This window comes from Phyllobates terribilis, unplaced genomic scaffold, assembly GCF_046119375.1.
Source record: "Phyllobates terribilis strain yellow unplaced genomic scaffold, ASM4611937v1 Scaffold_24__1_contigs__length_18792416, whole genome shotgun sequence".
NCBI lineage: Eukaryota > Metazoa > Chordata > Amphibia > Anura > Dendrobatidae > Phyllobates > Phyllobates terribilis.
The window spans coordinates 3292795-3317710 of NW_027362784.1; the positions used below are offsets into that span (position 1 = coordinate 3292795).

The 24916-nt window shown below is 42.7% G+C and overlaps 1 protein-coding gene across 3 annotated transcripts in view; it reads left to right on the forward strand.

The window, feature by feature from the left end:
- TAF5L (TATA-box binding protein associated factor 5 like) overlaps window positions 1–24916 on the forward strand; it is a 233729-nt gene that overhangs the window by 149318 nt on the left and 59495 nt on the right. For all 3 annotated transcript variants that reach the window (XM_073660234.1, XM_073660233.1, XM_073660235.1), the window contains one exon: window positions 17093–17817. In XM_073660234.1, the coding sequence (XP_073516335.1) occupies window positions 17093–17817 (725 nt within the window). The remainder of the gene's footprint in view (window positions 1–17092; window positions 17818–24916) is intronic.

Genomic DNA, 24916 nt, shown 5'->3' on the forward strand with positions numbered 1-24916 from the left:
GCGATTCAACCATATCACCGAGCAGCTGTAACTACTCGGAGCTCGGCCCGAGCATACTCGGCGAAAGGGTTAATAGAACATACTCGCTCAACACTAATCCAGGTGTTAGAATAGCCAAGTCAAAGTCCAGACCTGAATCCAATCGAGAATCTGTGGAAAGAGCTGAAAACTGCTGTTAACAAACGCCCTCCATCCAACCTCAATGAGCTTGAGCTGTTTTGCAAGGAAGAATGGGCAAGAATTTTCAGCCTCTCGATGTGCAAAACTGATAGAGACATACCCCAAGCGACTTGCAGCTGTAGTCGCAGCAAAAGGTGGCGCTACAAAGTATTAACTCAAGGGGGCCGAATAATATTGCACGCCCCATTTTTCAGTTTTGAATTTGTTAAAAAAGTTTTAAATATCCAATAAATTCCATTCCACTTCACGATTGTGTCCCAATTGTTGATTCTTAACCCAAAAAAATAGAATTTTGTATATTTTTGTTTGAAGCCAGAAATGTGGCAAAGGGTAGAAAAGTTCAAGGGGGCCAAATACTTTCACAATGCACTGTGTGTGTGTGTGTGTGTGTGTGTGTGTGTGTGTGTATAATAAATATATATATAATAAATATATATATATTAGTACAGACCAAAAGTTTGGACACACCTTCTCATTTAAAGATTTTTCTGTATTTTCAGGACTATGAAAATTGTACATTCACACTGAAGGCATCAAAACTATGAATCAACACATGTGGAATTATATACTTAACAAAAAAGTGTGAAACAACTCAAAATATGTCTTATATTCTAGGTTCTTCAAAGTAGCCACCTTTTGCTTTGATGACTGCTTTGCACACTCTTGGCATTCTCTTGATGAGCTTCAACAGGTCGTCACCGGAAATGGTTTTCACTTCACAGGTGTGCCCTGTCAGGTTTAATAAATGGGATTTCTTGCCTTATAAATGGGGTTGGGACCATCAGTTGTGTTGGGCAGAAGTCTGGTGGATACACAGCTGATAGTCTTACTGAATAGACTGTTAGCTGCTTTTTTCTTGCCATAATACAAATTCTAAGTAAAGAAAAACGAGTGGCCATCATTACTTTAAGAAATGAAGGTCAGTCAGTCCGAAAAATTGGGCAAACTTTGAAAGCGTCTCCAAGTGCAGTTGCAAAAACCATCAAGCACTACAAAGAAACTGGCTCACATGAGGACCGCCCCAGGAAAGGAAGACCAAGAGTCACCTCTACTTCTGAGGATAAGTTTATCCGAGTCACCAGCCTCAGAAATCCCAGGTTAACAGCAGCTCAGATTAGAGACCAGGTCAATGCCACACAGAGTTCTAGCAGCAGACACATCTCTACAACAACTGTTAAGAGAAGACTTTGTGCAGCAGGCCTTCATGGTAAAATAGCTGCTAGGAAACCACTGCTAAGGACAGGCAACAAGCGGAAGAGACTTGTTTGGGCTCAAGAACACAGGGAATGGACATTAGACCAGTGGAAATCTGTGCTTTGGTCTGATGAGTCCAAATTTGAGATCTTTGGTTCCAACCACCGTAACATAGTAACATAGTTTTTAAGGTTGAAGGAAGACTAAGTCCATCTAATTCAACCCATAGCCTAACTTGTTGATCCAGAGGAAGGCAAAAAAAAACCATGTGGCAAACACTAAGCTCCACATTGGGTAAAAAAATTCCTTCCCGACTCCATACGACAATCAGACTAGTTCCCTGGATCAACGCCCTATCAAGGAATCTAGTATTTATAAACTGTAATATTATACTTTTCAAGAAAGGCATCCATGCCCTTCTTAAATGTTAGTAGTGAATCACTCATTACAATATCATGCGGCAGAGAGTTCCATAGTCTCACTGCTCTTACAGTAAAGAATCCCCGTCTGTGATTATGATTAAACCTTCTTTCCTCCAGACGTAGAAGATGACCCCTTGTCCCCGTCTCAGGCCTCAGAGTAAAAAGATCAGTAGAAAGGTCTTTGTACTGTCCCCTCATATACTTGTACATAGTAATAAGATCACCCCTAAGCCTTCTTTTTTCCACAGTAAATAACCCCAAGTGTAATAACCTGTCTTGGTATTGCAGAGCCCCCAGTCCTCTAATAACCTTGGTCGTTCTTCTCTGCACCCGCTCTAGTTCAGCTATGTCTTTCTTATACACCGGAGACCAGAACTGTACACAGTATTCTAAGTGTGGTCGCACTAAGGACTTGTATAGAGGTAAAATTATGTTTTCCTCATGAGCATCTATGCCTCTTTTAATACATCGCATTATTTTATTTGCCTTTGCAGCAGCTGCCTGACACTGGCCACTAAACGTGAGCTTGTCGTCCACCAATACACCCAGGTCTTTTTCAGTGACCGTTTTGCCCAGTGTTTTACAATTAAGCATATAATTATACATTTTATTTCCTCTGCCCAAGTGCATTACCTTACATTTATCCCCATTAAAGCTCATTTGCCATTTATCAGCCCAAGCTTCTAGTTTACATAGATCCTCCTGTAATATAAAATTGTCCTCCTCTGTATTGATTACCTTGCAGAGTTTAGTGTCATCTGCAAATATTGAAATATTACTCTGTATGCCCCTACAAGGTCATTAATAAATATGTTAAAAAGGGGGGCCCAATACTGACCCCTGTGGTACCCCACTGTTAACGGAGAGCCAGTCTGAGTGTTTTCCATTAATAACCACCCTTTGTTTCCTATCACTAAGCCAATTCTTAACCCACATACATATATTTTCCCCTATCCCCATTGTTCTCATTTTATGTATCAACCTTTTGTGTGGAACCGTATCAAAAGCTTTTGAAAAGTCCATATACACCACATCCACTGCATTTCCTTGGTCCAGTCCAGAACTAACCTCCTCATAAAAGCTGATCAGATTAGTTTGACAGGAACGGTCCCTCGTAAACCCATGTTGATATTGGGTCATGAGGTTATTCTTCTTCAGATACTCTAGTATAGCATCTCTTAGGAAACCCTCCAGGATTTTACCCACAGTAGAGGTTAAACTTACCGGCCTATAATTTCCAAGTTCAGTTTTTGTCCCCTTTTTGAATATTGGCACCACATTTGCTTTACGCCAGTCCTGTGGTACAGACCCTGTTATTATGGAATCTTTAAAGATTAAAAATAATGGTCTATCTATGACGTTACTTAATTCCTGCAGTACTCACGGGTGTATCCCATCCGGGCCCGGGGATTTGTCAACTTTAGTGATTTTTAGACTCCGCCGTACTTCCTGCTGGGTTAAGCAAGTGACATTTACTGGAGAATTTTTGTTATCACTAATCATGTTTTCTGTCATGCGATTTTCTTGTGTAAATACGGTTGAAAAAAAAACATTTAGCATATTGGCTTTTTTCTCATCCACCATTTCACCCAGACTATTTTTAAGGGGGCAAGCACTATCATTTTTTAGTGTTTTACTATTTATGTAGTTAAAGAATATTTTGGGGTTATTTTTACTTTCTCTGGCAATGATTCTCTCTGCCTCAATCTTTGCTGCCTTGATTTGTTTTTTACATAATTTATTTAATTTTCTATATTTATTTAATGCCTCATGACTACCTACTTGCTTTAGTTCTCTAAATGCTTTCTTTTTGTCACTTATTGCGCCCCTTACAGCTCTATTTAGCCATAGTGGTTTCCTCCAATTTCTAGCATGTTTATTCCCAAGGGGTATATATTGTGCACAGGTCCTATTCAGGATGCTAATAAATATCTCCCATTTGCTTTGTGTAGCTTTATGTCTCAGGATATCGTCCCAGTTTATTGCACTAAGATCATCTCTTAACCATTGGAAATTTGCTTTCCTGAAGTTTAGTGTCCTTGTAACCCCTCTACTACACATCTTATTAAAGGTTACATGAAAACGTATTATTTTGTGTTCACTATTACCCAAGTGACCCCCAACTCGTATATTTGATATGCGGTCTCGCCTATTGGTTAATATTAGGTCTAGCAATGCCCCCCTTCTTGTTGGGTCCTGAACCAGTTGTGAAAGGTAATTGTCTCTCATAGTTATCAAAAACCTATTACCTTTGCTTGAACTACAATGTATTTCAGGGTAGTTGAAGTCTCCCATAATAATGACTTCTCCTTGAGTCGCTGCTACATCTATTTGCTTTACGAGGATATTCTCCGCTACTTCCATTATTTTTGGAGACTTATAGCAAACCCCGATCAGTAATTTAATTTTTTTTCCCCCTCCCCTTATCTTCACCCACAGGGACTCTACATTTTCATTAGATTCACATATATCCTCCCGCAAGACAGGTTTTAAGGATGATTTTACATATAAACACCCCCCCCCTCGCTTGTTTGTACGGTCATTTCTGAACAGACTATAGCCCTGTAAATTAACTGCCCAGTCATGGCTCTCGTCCAGCCACGTCTCCGATATCCCTACCATGTCATAATTATTTTCCAATAAAATTAATTCTAATTCCTCCATTTTGTTGGTGAGGCTACTGGCATTAGTGTACATGCATCTTATGTATCTCTCTGTACCTCTATTCCTTCTTACTTTATTGACTGTTCTAACCTCACCCCAATTTCTTTATTTGTGCCCAGGTCACTATCTTCCCCACCTATAAAATGAATACCCCCCCCCCCCCAAATCCCTAGTTTAAACACTCCTCCAACCTTCTAGCCATTTTCTCCCCCAGCGCAGCTGCACCCTTCCCATTAAGGTGCAGCCGGTCCCTAGCGTAGAGTCTGTAGCCAACTGAGAAGTCGGCCCAGTTCTCCAGGAACCCAAATCCCTCCTTCCTACACCAGTTCTTGAGCCACTTATTTATCTCCCTAATCTCCCGTTGCCTCTCTGGCGTGGCACGTGGTACCGGTAGTATTTCAGAGAATACTACCTTGGAGGTCCTTGCTTTCAGCTTGCAGCCTAATTCCCTGAAATCATCTTTAAGGACCTTCCACCCACCTCTAACTTTGTCATTTGTGCCAATGTGCACCATGACCGCTGGGTCCTCACCAGCCCCTCCCAGTAATCTGTCAACCCGATCAGCGATGTGCCGGACTAAAGCTCCTGGTAGGCAGCACACTGTTCGACGATCCCTGTCTGTTACAGATTGCCCTATCTGTTCCCCTAATAATTGAGTCCCCCACTACCATTACCTGCCTGGCCTGCCCTACTCTCCTATTTCCCTCTTTACTGGAGCTGACACTCCTCCGGCTTTCAGGGGACATGCCTTGCTGCAGTAGTGCTACCCCTGTACCGTCACTCCCCTCATCTGCCAACTTTGCAAACTTATTGGGGTGTGCAAGATCAGGACTAGCCTCCCTGGCACTCTTCCCTCTACCACCCCTCCCTCTACCACCCCTTCTAACTGTCACCCAACTAGCAACCTCACTGTCCTGCAGCTCCTGACTACCACCCTCCCCCACATCTACCCCAGTGAGCTGCAGACTCCTTTCCATATTGTCAATGGATCTCAGTGTTGCCAGCTGCTCATTTAGATCCAGTACCTAGGCTTCCAAACGCACAACGTGCACACATCTCGCGCAGCAGTATGCACCCACGATCGGCTGTTCAAGGAATACATACATACATGTGGCAAGATGTACACTGGATAGTATTGTCAATAATGGAGCTCATTTCCTAATGGGGATTGCACTAGACAGAAATGTTAAGTAAAAAGTAAAGTAAAGAATTAATGAAATACAGTCAGCAATTCTGTCCAAAGTCCTCCCTTCCAAACTCCCTGAATACATATAAATTATGTAAAAACCAAATCAAGGCAGCAAAGATTGAGGCAGAGAGAATCATTGCCAGAGAAAGTAGTAATAACCCCAAAATATTCTTTAACCCCTTAAGCCCCGGAGCATTTTTCGTTTTTGCATTTTCGTTTTTGCTCCCCTTGTTCCCAGAGCCATAGCGTTTTTATTTTTTGGTCAATATGGCCATGTGAGGGCTTATTTTTTGCGGGACGAGTTGTACTTTTCAACGCCATTACTAGTTTTATCATATCCTGTACGGGAAAACGGGAAAAAAATTCCAAGTGCGGTAAAATTGCAAAAAAAGTGCAATACCACAGTTGTTTTTTATTTATTTTTTTTACCATGTTCACTGAATGCTAAAACTGACCTGCCCTTCTTATTCTACAGGTCATTACGAGTTCATAGACACCAAACATGTATAGGTTCTTTTATATTTAAGTGGTGAAAAAAAATTCCAAAATTTGGTAAAAAAAAAAATAAAAAAATAGCGCCATTTTCTAAGACCCATAGCGTCTCCATTTTTCGTGATCTGCGGCTGGTTGATGGCTTATTTTTTGCGTGCCAGACTGACGTTTTTATTGATAACATTTGGGGTAGATCCGATGTTTTGATCGCCCGTTATTGCATTTTATTGCAATTTTGCGGCGACCAAAAAACGTAATTCTGGCGTTTAGAATTTTTTTCTCGCTATGCCGTTTACCGATCGGAATAATTCTTTTTTTATATTGATAGATCGGGCGATTCTGAACGCGGCGATACCAAATGTGTATGTGGGTTTTTTTTTTATATATATTTTATTTTGAATGGGGCGAAAGGGGGGTGATTTAAACTTTTATATTTTTTTATTTTTTTTATATTTTTAAAAACTTTTTTTTTTTACTTTTTGCATGCTTCTATAGTCTCCATAGGAGGCTAGAAGCAGCAACTATCCGATCGCCTCTGCTACATACAGGGGACTAGCAGGTCCCCTGCATGCAGCAGAAATGGTCCTGTGCTATGAGCGCCGACCACTAGGTGGCGCTCATAGCGACAAGATCATGACAACCACAGGCGTCTGCTGCAGACCCTGGGTTGTCATGCACGCCCATCGGCGACCCGCGATCACGTGACGGGGTCGCCGGTGGGCGGGGCTTATGACGCGCTACCCGGAAGCGCGCGTTAAATGCTGCTGTCGGAGATTGACAGCAGCATTTAACTGGTTAACAGCCGCGGGTGGATCGCGATTCCACCCGCGGCTGTTGCGGGCACATGTCAGCTGTAAGAATCAGCTGACATGTGCTCGGTTCAGTGAGGGCTCAGCGCCGGAGCCCTCACTGAACCGGCGGTACGCAAATATGCGTACTAATACGTCCCCGGTAAGTAAGAGGTTAACTACATAAATCGTAAAAAACTAAAAGATGATAGTGTTGGCCCCCTTAAAAATAGTCTGGGTGAAATGGTGGATGAGGATGAGGAAAAAGCCAATATGCTAAATGAGTTTTTTTCAACCGTATTTACACAAGAAAATCGCATGACAGAAAACATGAGTAGTGATAACAAAAATTCTCCAGTAAATGTCACTTGCTTAACCCAGCAGGAAGTACTGCGGCGTCTAAAAATCACTAAAGTTGACAAATCCCCGGGCCCGGATGGCATACACCCGCGAGTACTGCAGGAATTAAGTAACGTCATAGATAGACCATTATTTTTAATCTTTAAAGATTCCATAATAACAGGGTCTGTACCACAGGACTGGCGTATAGCAAATGTGGTGCCATTATTCAAAAAGGGGACAAAAACTGAACTTGGAAATTATAGGCCGGTAAGCTTAACCTCTACTGTGGGTAAAATCCTGGAGGGTTTCCTAAGAGATGCTATACTAGAGTATCTGAAGAAGAATAACCTCATGACCTAATGTCAACATGGGTTTACGAGGGACTGTTCCTGTCAAACTAATCTGATCAGTTTTTATGAGGAGGTTAGTTCTGGACTGGACCAAGGAAATGCAGTGGATGTTGTGTATATGGACTTTTCAAAAGCTTTTTATACGGTTCCACACAAAAGGTTGATACATAAAATGAGAACAATGGGGATAGGGGAAAATATATGTATGTGGGTTAAGAATTGGCTTAGTGATAGGAAACAAAGGGTGGTTATTAATGGAAAACACTCAGACTGGCTCTCAGTTAACAGTGGGGTACCACAGGGGTCAGTATTGGGCCCCTTTCTTTTTAACATATTTATTAATGACCTTGTAGGGGGCATACAGAGTAATATTTCAATATTTGCAGATGACACTAAACTCTTCAGGGTAATCAATACAGAGGAGGACAATTTTATATTACAGGAGGATCTATGTAAACTAGAAGCTTGGGCTGATAAATAGCAAATGAGCTTTAATGGGGATAAATGTAAGGTAATGCACATGGGCAGAGGAAATAAAATGTATAATTATATGCTTAATTGTAAAACACTGGGCAAAACTGTAACTGAAAAAGACCTGGGTGTCACGTTTAGTGGCCAGTGTCAGGCAGCTGCTGCAAAGGCAAATAGAATAATGGGATGCATTAAAAGAGGCATGGATGCTCATGAGGAGAACATAATTTTACCTCTATACAAGTCCTTAGTGCGACCACACTTAGAATACTGTGTACAGTTCTGGTCTCCGGTGTATAAGAAAGACATAGCTGAACTAGAGCGGATGCAGAGAAGAGTGACCAAGGTTATTAGAGGACTGGGGGGGTCTGCAATACCAAGACAGGTTATTACACTTGGGGTTATTTACTGTGGAAAAAAGAAGGCTTAGGGGTGATCTTATTACTATGTACAAGTATATGAGGGGACAGAACAAAGACCTTTCTACTGATCTTTTTACTCTGAGACGGGGACAAGGGGGCATCTTCTACGTCTGGAGGAAAGAAGGTTTAATCATAATCACAGATGCGGATTCTTTACTGTAAGAGCAGTGAGACTATGGAACTCTCTGCCGCATGATGTTGTAATGAGTGATTCACTATTAAAATTTAAGAAGGGCATAGATGCCTTTCTTGAAAAGTATAATATTACAGTTTATAAATACTATATTCCTTGATAGGGCGTTGATCCAGGGAACTAGTCTGATTGTCGTATGGAGTCGGGAAGGAATTTTTTTCCCCAATGTGGAGCTTAGTGTTGCCACATGGGGTTTTTTGCCTTCCTCTGGATCAACAAGTTAGGCTATGGGTTGAACTAGATGGACTTAGTCTTCATTCAACCTTAACCCCTTCAGGACCCAGCCTATTTTGACCCTAAAGACCTTGGCATTTTTGGCTATTCTGACCAGTGTCCCTTTACGAAGTAAAAACTCTGGAATACTTCAACGGATCCTAGCGATTCTGAGATTCTTTTTTCGTGACATATTGGGCTTCATGTTAGTATTAAATTTAGGTCGATAATATTTGCGTTTATTTGTGAAAAAAATCAAAAATATGGCAAAAATTTTGAAAATTTTGCAATTTTCAAATTTTGAATTTTTATTCTGCTAAACCAGAGAGTGATGTGACACAAAATATTTAATAAATAACATTTCCCACATGTCTACTTTACATCAGCACAATTTTGGAAAATTAAAAAAAATTTTGGTAGGAAGTTTGAAGGGTTCAAAGTTCAAAAGCAATTTATGTTTTTTCCAGCAAAATTTACAAAACCACTTTTTTTAGTGACCACCTCACATTTGAAGTCCCTTTGAGGGGTGTACATGACAGAAAACACCCACAAGTGACACCATTCCAAAAACGGTGGTGGCCGTAGTGGCGGGACCATGGATTGTGGTTAAGAAAAAGACGTCCCTTTTGTCTTTGAACTTCACCACAACCATGTTGCCGCTACATTGGGCTCGGCTCTCACCCTTTGGGAGAGGCTGCTCAATTAGCGTCAAAAGGAGACCCCTCTGGGTTCTGCGCACAGTACCGCAAGCGGCAGTAGTTCTGGCAGAGAGGGACTGAAATAGTGGAATGCTTGTGGAAAAGTTATCAACGTATAGATGGTAACCTTTATCAAGCAGTGGGCGGATCAAATCCCACACTATTTTCCCACTTACCTTCAGAGCAGGTGGACATTCTGGGGGCTGGATCCTCGAATCCTTTCCTTCGTACACTCTAAAGCTGTGAGTGTACTCTGAGGCACTCTCGCACAGCTTGTAGAGTTTTATTCCGTACCTGGCCCTCTTACTGGACAGGTATTGTCGGAATTGAAGCCTCCCTTTGAAGTGGATGAGGGATTCATCCACAGAAATTTCCCTTTGGGGAATGTACACTTAAGCAAATTTGTTGCTGAAGTGTTCGATGACCGGACGAATTTTAATTAGTCTGTCAATTCGGGTCATCGCGGGAAGGCTGTCCGCGTTATCCCGGAAAAGTAAAAATTTGTCAATGACCTCAAATCTTTTGCGGGTCATCACCATTCCGAACACTGGAGTTTGATATAAAATATCGGTACTCCAGTATTGGCGGATTTCTGGTTTCTTCACAATCCCCATGTGAACTACCAGTCCCCAATATTTCAACATTTCTACTGAGTCAACGGGACTCCAAGTAGAAAACATTGAATTTGGGTTTGCAGCCAAAAATTGTTGGCCGTAGATATTGGTCTGCTCCACCATGAGACTGACAATGGCCTCAGAGAAATAGACTTTGAAAAAGTCTATTTCCCTGAGGTTTGCTGTCTCAAACTGGATTCCTGATTGGGGAAGGAAATCGGGAATCCGTGGAGTGTAATTTTCAGGGATGGGGGTCCACACTGGGGCCCTGGTGCTAGGTTGGGCGTGACTAGAACCAGGTTGAGGGTTACTCACAGATGGCTGTGGGTCTTCTTCCACGGCCTCCAGACGATGTTTTGACCTCTGACGTCGTCTTGGTGCCGGCTCTGTCACTGGAGGAGGAAGAATGGGAGGAATAGAGGAACGTGGGGTCCTCTCTCTCACTATCAGCTTCGGAGGCAATAATGGAATATGCCTCCTCAGCTGTGTACGCCCTAGACTGGGATGAGCGGGACATTTTGTGTGCATGTGTAGAAAAAAAAAAATCAAAACTTTATTATAGTGTGTGAGTGATTGGTGTAAACTTCTGCAATCACGTGTAGGGGACTGTCAGGCGTAGGGGACGTGCTCAGGCACACGGTGCGCAGGACGGGGCGCACTCAGACTCACGGTGCGCAGGACGGGGCGCACTCAGGCACACAGGCGCAGGAGGGGCCGCACACGGGCGCAAGAGGGGACGCGCGCAGGAGGGGGCATGCTCTGGCACGCTCAGGCACACAGGGCGCAGGAGGGGGCGGTCAGGCGTAGGAGGGGGCTGAAGGGGGGTCAGGAAGCCGGCAGTAGCAGCAGCAGGGGGGGCGATCACTGGGGCAGAAAGGGGGGCAGGAGCCGGCAGCAGCAAGGGAGGTAGGAGGCCGGCAGCTTCAGGGGGGGTGATCACTGGGTTGGGGGGGGTGATCACGGGGGACGGGGTGATCACTGAGACGGGGGGGGGGGGGAGTGATCACTGGGAGGGATGGTGGATGATCACAGGCGTCAGGGGATTTACAGTGAGCCTGCTGCTGCCTGTGATCACCTTACACCGGCTGGCAGAAGGAGACCACCAGCCAGTGGATGAAGACATGGGAGAGGGAGCGGTAGGAAATTGGACTGGGGTGGAGGGGGGGCTAACTGGGGGCTGGAGTCGGACAAGGGGAGAAATATTTACCCGCGGTGACTTCCATGAACAGGATGAAGCTGGGGAGGACACTAGCCCCAGTCAGATCTGGGGGGGGGGGGGGGAGACAAAGGTGACACTCCCCCCAGCCAGTGGCTGATGCTATATGCATCAGGCCATGCCCAGATTGTAAATATTTCACCAATTTCCATTGTTGAAATATTTAATTCATTCCGATTGGCAGTTTCACTAAAGTGAAAGCGAAACTGCCAATCGGAGGGGTCCTAGGCACGAGGGGGTTAATCCACCCCCCGTGGGGTCAACTGCAGGTTGTCCAGTTGCATCAGCAACTGTGACACCTGAGTGACCCCGCTCGCATGTTCTGCAGGGGCGCTATCCCTCCATGTCAGACGCTGTGACATGGGTCGACAACGCACCGATTTCCATGTCACAGACGCTGTGACACGGGTCGGGAAGGGGTTAAAAACTATGTTACTAATGACAACTTATTCAATATGATGACCTAATGTTATCAAATTCTGTGTCGTACCTCTGGGTTCAAAATATTCACTTTACACCTTAATAAAATCCTTGAGGGGTATAGTTTCCAAAATGGGGTCACTTGTGGGGGAGCTCCACTGTTTATGCACATCAGGGGCTCTCCAAACGCGACATGGTGTCCGCTAACAAATTGAATGGAAAATCGGCTCAAATGGTTAGCGGACGCCATGTTGCGTTTGGAGAGCCCCTGCGTGCCTAAACATTGGAGCTCCCCCACAAGTGACCCCATTTTGGAAACTAGACCCCCCAAGACACCTATCTAGATGCATACTGAGCACTTGGAACCCCTAGGTGCTTCACAAATTGATTCGTAAAAATGGAAGTGGTTTTTTTTTTTCATTTTTACGAATCCATTTGTGAAGCACCTGGGGGGGTTCCAAGTGCTCACTATGCATCTAGATAGGTGCCTTGGGTGGTCTAGTTTCCAAAATGGGGTCGCTTGTGGGGGAGCTCCAATGTTTAGGCACATCAGGGGCTCTCCAAACGCAACATGGCGTCCGCTAATTATTCAAGCAAATTTTACAATCAAAAAGTCAAATGGCGCTCCTTCCCTTCCGAGCCCTGCCGTGCGCCCAAACACTGATTTTTCCCCACATATGGGGTATCTACATGCCCAGGGGAAATTGCACAACAAATTTTGAGGTCCATTTTTTCTTGTTACCCCTGTGAAAATAAAAAAAATTGGGTCTAAAGTAACATTTTTGTGAATAAAGTTAAATGTTCATTTTTTTTCTTCCACATTCCAAAAATTCCTGTGAAGCACCTGAAGGATTAATAAAGTTCTTGAATGTGGTTTTGAGCACCTTGAGGGGTGCAGTTTTTAGAATGGTGTCACTTTTGGGTATTTTCTGTCATAAAGACCTCTCAAAGTGACTTCAAATGTGATGTGGTCCCTAAAAAAATGGTTTTGTAAATTTTGTTGGAAAAATGAGAAATCGCTGGTCAACTTTTAACCCTTATAGCTCCCTAACAAAAAAAAATTTTGGTTCCAAAATTGTGCTGATGTAAAGTAGACATGTGGGAAATGTTATTTATTAACTATTTTGTGTGACATATCTCTCTGATTTAAGGGCATAAAAATTCAAAGTTTGAAAATTGCAAAATGTTCAAAATTTTCGCCAAATTTCCGTTTTTTCACAAATAAACGCAAGTGATATTGAAGAAATTTTACCACAATCATGAAGTACAATATGTCACGAAAAAACAGTCTCAGAATCAGGGGGGAATCAGGGGGATCCGTTGAAGCGTTCCAGAGTAATTACCTCATAAAATGACAGTGGTCAGAATTGTAAAAATTGGCCTGGTCATTAACGTGCAAACTACCCTCGGGGGTTAAGGGGTTAAAGCCCATGGCCCTGTGGCTAACCTCCCTAGATGTGGACGGAAAAGAAAAATTGACGAGAGATTTCAACGGAAGATTGTGCGGATGGTGGATAAAGAACCTCGACTAACACCCAAACAAGTTCAATCTGACCTGCACTCCGAGGGTACAACAGTGTCAACCCATACTTCGTCTGAATGAAAAGGGACTGTATGGTAGGATACCCAGGAAGACCCCACTTCTTACCCCGAGACATAAAAAAGCCAGGCTGGAGTTTGCCAACACTTACCTGAGAAAGCCTAAAACGTTTTGGAAGAATGTTCTCTGGTCAGATGAGACAAAAGTAGAGCTTTTTGGGAAAAAGCATCAACATAGAGTGTACAGGAGAAAAAAAGAGGCATTCAAAGAAAACAACATGGTCCCTACAGTCAAACATGGTGGAGGTTCCCTGATGTTTTGGGGTTGCTTTGCTGCCTCTGGCACTGGACTGCTCGACCGTGTGCATGGCATTATGAAGTCTGAAGACTACCAACAAATTTTGCAGCATAATGTAGGGCCCAGTGTGAGAAAGCTGGGTCTCCCTCAGAGGTCATGGGTCTTCCAGCAGGACAATGACCCAAAACACACTTCCAAAAGCACTATAAAATGGTTTGAGAGAAAGCACTGGAGGCTTCTAAGGTGGCCAGCAATGAGTCCAGACCTGATCCCATAGAACACCTGTGGAGAGATCTCAAAATGGCAGTTTGGAGAAGGCACCCTTCAAATATCAGGAACCTGGAGCAGTTTGCCAAAGAAGATTGGTCTATAATTCCAGTAGAGCATTGTAAGAAACTCATTGGTTACCGGAAGCGGTTGTTCGCTAAAAGTTGTGCAACCAAGTATTAGGCTGAGGGTGCCAATACTTTTGTCTGGCCCTTTTTTGGAGTTTTGTGTGAAATGATCAATGATTTGATTTTTGCCTCATTCTCTTTTGTGTTTTTTCCTTGCAAGCAAATTAAATGAAGAAGATAATACCAAAGAATTTGTAATTGCAATCATTTTCAGGAAGAAACTGAGTATTATCTGACAGAATTGCAGGGGTGCCAATACTTTTGGCCACCACTGTAATTCCACATGTGTTAATTGATAGTTTTGATGCCTTCAGTGTGAATGTACAATTTTCAAAGTCATGAAAATACAAAAAAAAAATCTTTAAATGAGGTGTGTCCAAACTTTTGGTCTGTACCGTATGTGTATATATGTGTGTGTATTAGCCAATGCAGGCCTGGATTTGGAGTCACCCCCAAAATTAAAGTGGAAAAACACACTGCAGGCTGATCCAACTTTGATGTAATGTCCTTAAAACAAGTCAAAATGAGGCTCAGTATTGTGTGTGGCCTCCACGTGTCTGTATGACCTCCCTACAACGCCTGAGCATGCTCCTGATGAGGCTCAGTATTGTGTGTGGCCTCCACGTGCCTGTATGACCTCCCTACAATGCCTGGGCATGCTCCTGATGAGGTTGCGGATGGTCTCCTGTGGGATCTCCCAGACCTGGACTAAAGCATCCGCCAAGTCCTGGACAGTCTGTGGTGCAGTCTGTTGGTGGATGGAGCGACACATGATGTCCCAGATGTGCTCAATCATATTCAGGTCTGGGGAACGGGCGGGCCAGTTCATAGCTTCAATGCCTTCTTCTTGCAGGAACTGCTGACACACTCCAGCCACATGAGGTCGGGCATTGTCCTGCATTAGGAGGAACCCAGGGCTAACTGCACCAGCATATGGTCTCACAAGGGGTCTGAGGATCTCATCTCAGTACCTAATGGCAGTCAGGCTACTTCTGGCAAGCACATGGAGGGCTGTGTGGCCCTCCAAAGAAAAGCCACCCCACACCATTACTGACCCACTGCCAAACCGGTCATGCTGAAGGATGTTGCAGGCAGCAGATCGCTCTCCACGGCGTCTCCAGACTCTGTCACGTCTGTCACATGTGCTCAGTGTGAACCTGCTTTCATCTGTGAAGAGCACAGGGCGCCAGTGGCGACTTTGCCAATCCTGGTGTTCTGTGGCAAATGCCAAGCGTCCTGCACGGTGTTGGGCTGTGAGCACAACCCCCATCTGTGGACGTCGGGCCCTCATACAACCCTCATGGAGTCGGTTTCTAACCGTTTGTGCAGACACATGCACATTTGTGGCATGCTGGAGGTCATTTTGCACGGCTCTGGCAGTGCTCCTCCTGTTCCTCCTTGCACAAAGGTGGAGATAGCGGTCCTGCTGCTGGGTTGTTGCCCTCCTATGGCTCCCTCCAAATCTCCTGGTATCTGCTCTATGCTCTGGACACTGTGCTGACAGACACAGCAAACCTTCTTGCCACAGCTCGCACTGATGTGCCATCCTGGATGAACTGCACTACCTGAGCAACTTCTATGGGTTGTGCTGTAGACACCGCCTCATGCTACTGTACCTCTAGGGGAGAGAGCAATGGCAAAATGAAAAAGTGACCAAAACAACAGCCAAAAAGGATGAGAACAGAGAAATGGTCTGTGGTCCCCATCTGCAGAACCACTCTTTTATAGGGGGTATCTTGCTAATTGCCGATCATTTCTACCAGTTGTCTGTTCCATTTGCACACCAGCAGGAGAAACTGATTCACAATCAGTGTTGCTTCATAACTGGACAGGTAGATTTCACCTTGGAGTCACATTGTGTTGTTTAAGTGTTCCCTTTATTTTTTTGAGCAGTGTATATATATTATAATAATATTATGGGTTTTTTTGTTTTTTTTAATTATATATACTATATTATATGTTCAGACTGGAAGTTGCAAGTCTAGCATGCATCACTTAACATGGCAATTACTTTGAAGTGTGCTTACCTTAACTTGTTTGTTTTTTTCTTGACACATTGCTGTAGACAGCAGGTTGTTGTTTTTTTGTGTGTGGTTTGGCTTAAAGTGGCTGCAGACTTTCATCCCAAGCCTGGAATTCCCTTTATGTAGCCGATGATTTCTGAATCATCAGAGCATGTGCTCTGTGCACTTACTGGGGCGAAAGTCTACAGCCACTTTAAGGTGGAGGACAGTAGCATGGACCGGCATGTTTCACCTTCTGTGTCTTGTTCAGTGGCTGTTGGGAACACTCTGTATTTCTGGAGATTCCTGAGAGGTTGCAGTTCCAATATGACAGCACTGGAGGATAATGCGCTTCTAGTTTCTAAATGTTTGATTTTTCTAAAATCTTTGGCTGTTGATATGTTTTTTTTTTCAACATGTTTTCTTACCACCTTGTTGACTATACGCAACTCAGTTTTTGATGGTTTTGTGATTACACCCTCATATCAAGAGTGCTGCATCCTGTAAAATATGTGACAATATATAACTTTTCAGTCAGTTAAATCTTTTTTGGACAACAAACTGCCTATAAATTCAGCACACCATGGCAAAGTTTGTATCCTTAGACCACAGCCTCTTCATTACATAAATACACCTAACCAGATATGCTTTATTCAATAAGCATTCAAGTTTATATAGCTTGGAGGTGGAAAATATGCCTGAAAATGATATGGCCAAAATAGTCACCTAATAATTCTGCACATAGCAGCATACCCCACTGAGCAGTAAGTGATTCCATTGTAAGTCAGTGGTGGTGCTCCGACACTGGTTCTGTCAGTCACAGTATACATCTGGCAATATATAGTACAGAATCCATGACACAAGTGTTGAGGACAGATAAGATGTTGAGGTAATACAGAAGACAATTAAAGCAAGAGTTAAATTTCACTCAGCTTGGCACTTTATTTATCCATTTAAATGTCTAATTATTCATATTCTTAATTTTACAGAAAATAATTCTCATGAAAGCCAGGATGTGACTGCTGTGCTCTACCCTTTATTTGTTTATATCCATCTTGACATGGTTCAGAATTGCCTAAAAAGCATGGTGGATAGCTTCTATAGTCGTTTCCATGGAATGTTTCTTCAGAATCCAGTGCAAAGAGAGATAATTGAACAGCTAGAAACAACAATGAACATGCAAGATATACACTCCAACCTTAAGTTGCAGGCCTTCTTAGATAACAAGTATATTGTCAGCCTTCAGGAAGACAGCTATATTTATCTCCTTCGCTATCTACAAAGTGATAACAACATTGCCCTACTGAAGGCTCTGACATTGCACATCCATTTAGATATTCAGCCAGTGAAAAAAGCAGAGTACCAACTATATGGAAGTAACAGTTTTTCTACAAGAGGAGGAAATGGTAATCTTGAGGCACAGGATGTACCAGCTCCAATTCTCCAAAATGAAGCAAAACTTGAGGAGCTGCAAGAATGTATGAAAAGAGTTAAAGAAGGGCCACCTTCACTTACAACTGTGTGTTTTTATGCATTTTACAACACTGAAAATTTGTTGAACACAGCTGATATTTCCTCTAATGGTAAACTACTTGTTGCTGGTTTTGATAACTCCTTTATAAAACTGTGGAGTCTGAGAACAAAAAAACTTAATACTGAGAGGCATGGAGTGGATATTTCCTGCATACACCTATCTAATGATATTCTAGAAGAGGTAAGGTTTCTTGTTTGTACTTCATAACTTTACTGTTAACGACTTCTAATTCTGCAAACCTAGATAATGGCTCTAATCCATACAGGACTGTTGCAAACTCTGGTCTTAGTTAGCAAACAGAAGAATTGCTAGGAGTTTAGCCCCCAGAGATATGTTTTGCACCCCCTCTCCTTGTCTCTTCTCTGACATCTCGAGAATATGTACTATACAGATAAATCCCACATAAATACAGTTCAACTAACGGCTTACCGACGTTTCTTGTCCTCAAACACTGCTTATAAGTGTCACCACACTCAAATTCCCTCCTGTATGTCACATGACAATCAATATAATGTATCAGAATAGAATTAAAACATTTCTAATCAGCAATAGATTTAGTTCTGTTGAATACTGTTATTCTTTTCAGTGGGTTTACCCAGAGTAATTAAAAGGAACTGGTCGTGTCCTATGTAACTATGTAAACTGCCCTCATAGCGTTGTTAGTAATGCCATGTGCATCACTAACACACTTTTTTCATTAGAATTGGTGGTAATATAATGAGTCTATAACATTGTATATACTTATATCCTACCTGCTTGTTTTAATCACAGGGGTGTGATCCTCGTATTCAGTCATGGGTGGCGCCGCATTCAGTTTGGGCTGGCGCCGCCCATGCACTTGAATTTTGTTCGCGGCTAGCGCTGATGTAAGTGAGGTGCTTGCGCAGGTTTAAATGGCCAGCTGAGGCTCCCAGCTCCTAGGCAGTGAGGCTGTTTAGTTCCCAGCTTCACTGTGCATGCGCAGTGACGAGCGGCTCCCAACGCACACAGTAAAGCTGGGAACTTCACTGCGCACGCAACAGGAGCTGCTCGTCACAGCACATGCACATGCATCACTAATAACGCTATGGGGACAGTTTACATAGTAGATAGGACATGACGCGTTCCCTTTAAACTCTGATGCCAGTGGCACTTGCTTCCGCTAACTTCTGTACACTGCAAAATCCTTTTGACCAATACATAGAATACTGGACAAGATTCATAGGCTATGCTTTGATTGTATTACAATTTTCAACTGGTGCCAGTCCATAATATTTGAGTAGTGGCACATAACTTAGTAGCACATATGGACAATATAGAGGCATAATCGCAAAAATTACATATTCACACAAAACGACCACGATCCAAGGCCCACATTTCATAATATAAAAATATTTTTATTAAATCCATTAAAAATTTTCAAACACAGATAGTTGGTGCACACATGGTGCGGATAACATACAATGTGTAAAAAATGCATCATGATATGGGACATGCAGGACCCATACTGCAGAGCCCAAGTAAGGCTAAATAGCCATATATATTGGATACTAAGTGTACATTAGCAGGTGTAACCTGCGATCATTAGTCCCAGTTAAGGCTATATAGCCATGTATATTGAACACAAAGTATACAACAAGAAGTGTATCCTGTAATCATTAGTAAAGTACATATGTCAATGTTAGTGCAGGGTATAAGTTATTGATCCTCAAATGACAATGCATAAATATATATATATCAATACCTGAGCACAGGACCGCAGGATATCATGGCTCTCAGACAGATCATGCGTCCACCCCAACGCGCGTTCCCGGCAGTGTACATTGCTGCTCTGCCGGAACTGAGGTCACCTGAGTTCATCAGCTGAGATCTCCGGGACCTCACTTTACGGCACCGGTGCTGTGTGAGAATTCTCCCACGCAGTACTGATGCAGTAAATGTGGTCAACAGAGCTGATCAGCTGATCTCCAGCTGATGAAATCGGATGAACTCACCCAGCTGCACAGCGATGTACAGTACAGACCAAAAGTTTAGACACACCTTCTCATTTAAAGATTTTTCTGTATTTTCATGACTATGAAAATTGTACATTCACACTGAAGGCATCAAAACTATCAATTAACACATGTGGAATTATATACTTAACAAAAAAGTGTGAAACAACTGAAAAGATGTCTTATATTCTAGGTTCTTCAAACTAGCCACCTTTTGCTTTGATGACTGCTTTGCACACTCTTGGCATTCTCTTGATGAGCTTCAAGAGGTAGTCACCGGAAATGGTCTTCCAACAATCTTGAAGGAGTTCCCAGAGATGCTTAGCACTTGTTGGCCCTTTTGCCTTCACTCTGCGGTCCAGCTCACCCCAAACCATCTTGATTGGGTTCAGGTCTGGTGACTGTGGAGGTCAGGTCATCTGGCGTAGCACCCCATCACTCTCCTTCTTGGTCAAATAGCCCTTACACAGCCTGGAGGTGTGTTTGGGGTCATTGTCCTGTTGAAAAATAAATGATTGTCCAAATAAACGCAAACCGGATGTAATAGCATGCCCCTGCAAGATGCTGTGGTGGCCATGCTGGTTCAGTATGCCTTCAATTTTGAATAAATCCTCAACAGTGTCAACAGCAAAGCACCCCCACACCATCACACCTCCTCCTCCATGCTTCACGGTGGGAACCAGGCATGTAGATTCCATCCGTTCACCTTTACTGTGTCGCACAAAGACACGGTGGTTAGAATCAAAGATCTCAAATTTGGACTCATCAGACCAAAGCACAGATTTCCAGTGGTCTAATGTCCATTCCTTGTGTTCTTTAGCCCAAACAAGTCTCTTCTGCTTGTTGCCTGTCCTTAGCAGTGGTTTCCTAGCAGCTATTTTACCATGAAGGCCTGCTGCACAAAGTCTCCTCTTAACAGTTGTTGTAGAGATGTGTCTGCTGCTAGAACTCTGTGTGGCATTGACCTGGTCTCTAATCTGAGCTGCTGTTAACCTGGGATTTCTGAGGCTGGTGACTCGGATAAACTTATCCTCAGAAGCAGAGGTGACTCTTGGTCTTCCTTTCCTGGGGCGGTCCTCATGTGATCCAGTTTCTTTTTAGCGCTTGATGGTTTTTGCAACTGCACTTGGGGAAACTTTTTCAAAGTTTTCCCAATTTTTCGCACTGACTGACCTTCATTTCTTAAAGTAACGATGGCCACTCGTTTTTCTTTACTTAGCTGCTTTTTTCTTGCCATAATACAAATTCTAAGTCTATTCAGTAGGACTATCAGCTGTGTATCCACCTGACTTCTGCACAACACAACTGATGGTCCCAACCCCATTTATAAGGCAAGAAATCCCACTTATTAAACCTGACAGGGCACACCTGTGAAGTGAAAACCATTTCCGGTGACTACCTCTTGAAGCTCATCAAGAGAATGCCAAGAGTGTGCAAAGCCGTCATCAAAGCAAAAGGTGGCTACTTTGAAGAAGCTAGAATATAAGACATATTTTCAGTTGTTTCACACTTTTTTGTTAAGTATATAATTCCACATGTGTTAATTCATAGTTTTGATGCCGTCAGTGTGAATGTACAATTTTCATAGTCATGAAAATACAGAAAAATCTTTAAATGAGAAGGTGTGTCCAAACTTTTGGTCTGTACTATACATTGACAGGAGTGATTACACTCCTGTCAGTGTACAGTGCTGTCTTCTACAGCAGTCACATCAGTGATTGATGTGCCTGCTGGAGAAGTGACTCGAATCGCCTTGGGACACTCAGGATTATGTCATGACGGTGGACAGGTGAGGGATATGGTTGTTTTTTATTTTTGTTTTTTTACAGGAGACGAGGGATTCGGAGATTAGGCGAATAATAAATTATTAAAGCCGTGTGTAATTTTATTTCAATAAATGACTTTATTCTGGAAGTGTCGTTATTGAAAACTGTTGAAAACCTTTACTATGGGGTTAGTAATGGGGGCATCTTATAGACTCCTCTCCATTACTAACCTGGGTGCCAATACAAGGCTGATATGAACCCTAACTCTATTACTCCACTCACCACACGGCAGTGGGAAGAGCGGATGCTAAGTGCCAGATTTGGTGCATCTTATCGATGCGCCATTTCTGGGACTGCTGAGAGCTGATATTATTAGCTGCGGAGGGAGCCAGGATCCATGGTCCCTTCCTTGGCTATTAATATCAACTCGCAGCTGTCTGTTTAGCCTTTTCTAGTTAGATTTTATAGGGGGACCCTATGTCAACTTTTTTCTGGGGTCCCCCTGTAATCTAGCCAGTAAAGGCTAAGCAAACAGCTGCGACCTGTTATTAATAGCCAGGGAACATTTTTGGCCAATGGCCCCTTCCCCGGCTACTAATATCGGCTCCCACTGGTCGACTTTCCCTCTGCTGGTTATGAAAATGATGCAGCAGCCCACACCATTTTTTTTTAAATTTTAGGCTATGTGCCCACAATCTGGATGTAGCAGCTCTCTGGACGCAGCATACTTTTGCTGCGTCCAAAACGCTGCATTCTATTGAACGCAGGTAAATCCGCATGTGTTCACTGAATTAAGCACATTTACCACGTTCATTACATTCTAGTGGTCAAATTTCTGTTGCGGAGACTAGCGACTCCACAAGTTAATTTGACATGCTGCTGCCCTGAAAGACGTACTGCATGTCAATGTCCACGGGTGATCCGCAGCCTCAGATGCACATATTGTGGGCATGGGATTTCTATAAATCCCGTAGTCTATGGTGTAACATTTTGACGCTGCATTAACACGCAGTGTCAAACCCGCAGCTGCTTCTGATCGTGGGCACGTAACCAAACTCACCCGCAGCATGTCAATTTCTGTAGCGGAGACTCTAGTCTCAGCTGCAGATTTTGACCGATTGAAATGTCCTATGCGGTGCATCTGAATGTATTGACAACAAAAGTGCGGCATTAGAACACAGCGTTTGGACACAGCGAAAATACGCTGCATCCAAAGCGCTGCTGGTTTCTGAACTTGGGGACGTAGCTGCTAAGAAAACAGCTAATGGCACCTTTCTAGGCTAAAATAGCACCTCTCCGCTGCCCCAGAAATGGCATGAATGGAAATGCTAATGACATTGGGTTTAGCTGACAGCTAGCCCTTTTGTTTAGTGAAAGTAAAGAGTTAAATAAACACACAGACAGAGCAAACACTTTATTTGAAATACGACAGACACATTATTTAATCATTTAAATTAACGAATATAGTCACCCCAGGTCTGACTGTAATCCAAGAGTTAAATTTGTCACACGTTTCTTTTCTAATTTCTTTATTTAACTCCAAAAAGCATTCATTGATGTACCAAAATGCGGAAAAACGCACGTTTTTTTCAGCAGCGCTTTTCCTGCCAAGAGAAGCAGAAACGCTACAAAAATGTATGCAATCAAATCCTGAAATTGTGCACTTAGCCTTTGGTTCCCACGATGAGTATTTGGTGAGTTTTTCATGTTGGAGATTTTTTGCAGAATTTCTCCATCAATTAGCAAAGTTAGGTTATTCACTGAAGCTGCGGTTTTTGCCTATTTTTGTAATTTTGTAAACTTGGCTATGTTTTTTTATACTTCCTGGTATTGGACAAACTTTGACACAATAATGTGCAAATTACATGAATTTTTACTGTATTTCCACAGTGTAAACACACTAAAAATTCATGACTCTTACCTGTGGATTTTTCAAATCAAATGCACTTGTAATGGGAGAAGCTGCATATAAAACTCAGCGTACCTACAAGATAAATTCATATATTGTGGATTTAAAAACTGTATCGCACGTCACTTTACACAGCGTAAAAAAAAGTGTGCATAAGATTTCTATAAATCCCATACACTTTTCTGAAACTGTTAAGATTCTGTGTTTTTTGCTTAGCAAAATCTCATCAAAAATTTAATTCTCGATTAAACGTCACTTGCTTAACCCAGGAGGAAGTACGGCGGCGTCTAAAAATCACTAAAGTTGACAAATTCCCGGGCCTGGATGGGATACACCCGCGAGTACTACAGGAATTAAGTAAAGTCATATATAGACCTTTCATTTTAATCTTTAAAGATTCCATAATAACAGGGATTGTATCACAGGACTGGCGTATAGCAAATGTGGTGCCAATATTCAAAAAGGGGACAAAAACCGAACTTGGAAATTATAGGCCGGTAAGCTTAACCTCTACTGTGGGTAAAATCCTGGAGGGTTTCCTAAGAGATGCTATACTAGAGTATCTGAAGAAAAATAACCTCATGACCTAATATCAACATGGGTTTACGAGGGACCGTTCCTGTCAAACTAATCTGATCAGCTTTTATGAGGAGGTAAGTTCTGGACTGGACCAAGGAAATGCAGTGGATGTTGTGTATATGGACTTTTCAAAAGCTTTTGATACGGTTCCACACAAAAGGTTGATACATAAAATGAGAACCATGGGGATAGGGGAAAATATGTGTAAGTGGGTTAAGATCTGGCTCAGTGATAGGAAACACAGGGTGGTTATTAATGGAAAACACTCAGACTGGCTCTCAGTTAACAGTGGGGTACCACAGGGGTCAGTATTGGGCCCCCTTCTTTTTAACATATTTATTAATGACCTTGTAGGGGCATACAGAGTAGTATTTCAATATTTGCAGATGACACTAAACTCTGCAGGGTAATCAATACAGAGGAGGACAATTTTATATTACAGGAGGATCTATGTAAACTAGAAGCTTGGGCTGATAAATGGCAAATGAACTTTAATGGGGATAAATGTAAGGTAATGCACTTGGACAGAGGAAATAAAATTTATAATTATATGCTTAATTGTAAATCACTGGCAAAACTGTAACTGAAAAAGACCTGGGTGTATTGGTGGACAACAAGGTCATGTTTAGTGGCCAGTGTCAGGCAGCTGCTGCAAAGGCAAATAAAATAATGGGATGCATTAAAAGAGGCATAGATGCTCATGAGGAGAAGATAATTTTACCTCTATACAAGTCCCTAGTGCGACCACACTTAGATTACTGTGCACAGTTCTGGTCTCCGGTGTATAAGAAAGACATAGCTGAACTAGAGCGGGTGCAGAGAAGAGCGACCAAGGTTATTTGAGCACTGAGGGGTCTGCAGTACCAAGACAGGTTATTACACTTGGGGCTATTTAATTTGGAAAAACGAAGGGGTGATCTTATTACTATGTACAAGTATATGATGGGACAGTACAAAGACCTTTCTACTGATCTTTTTACTCTGAGACGGGGACAAGGGGGCATCTTCTACGTCTGGAGGAAAGAAGGTTTAATCATAATCACAGACGGGGA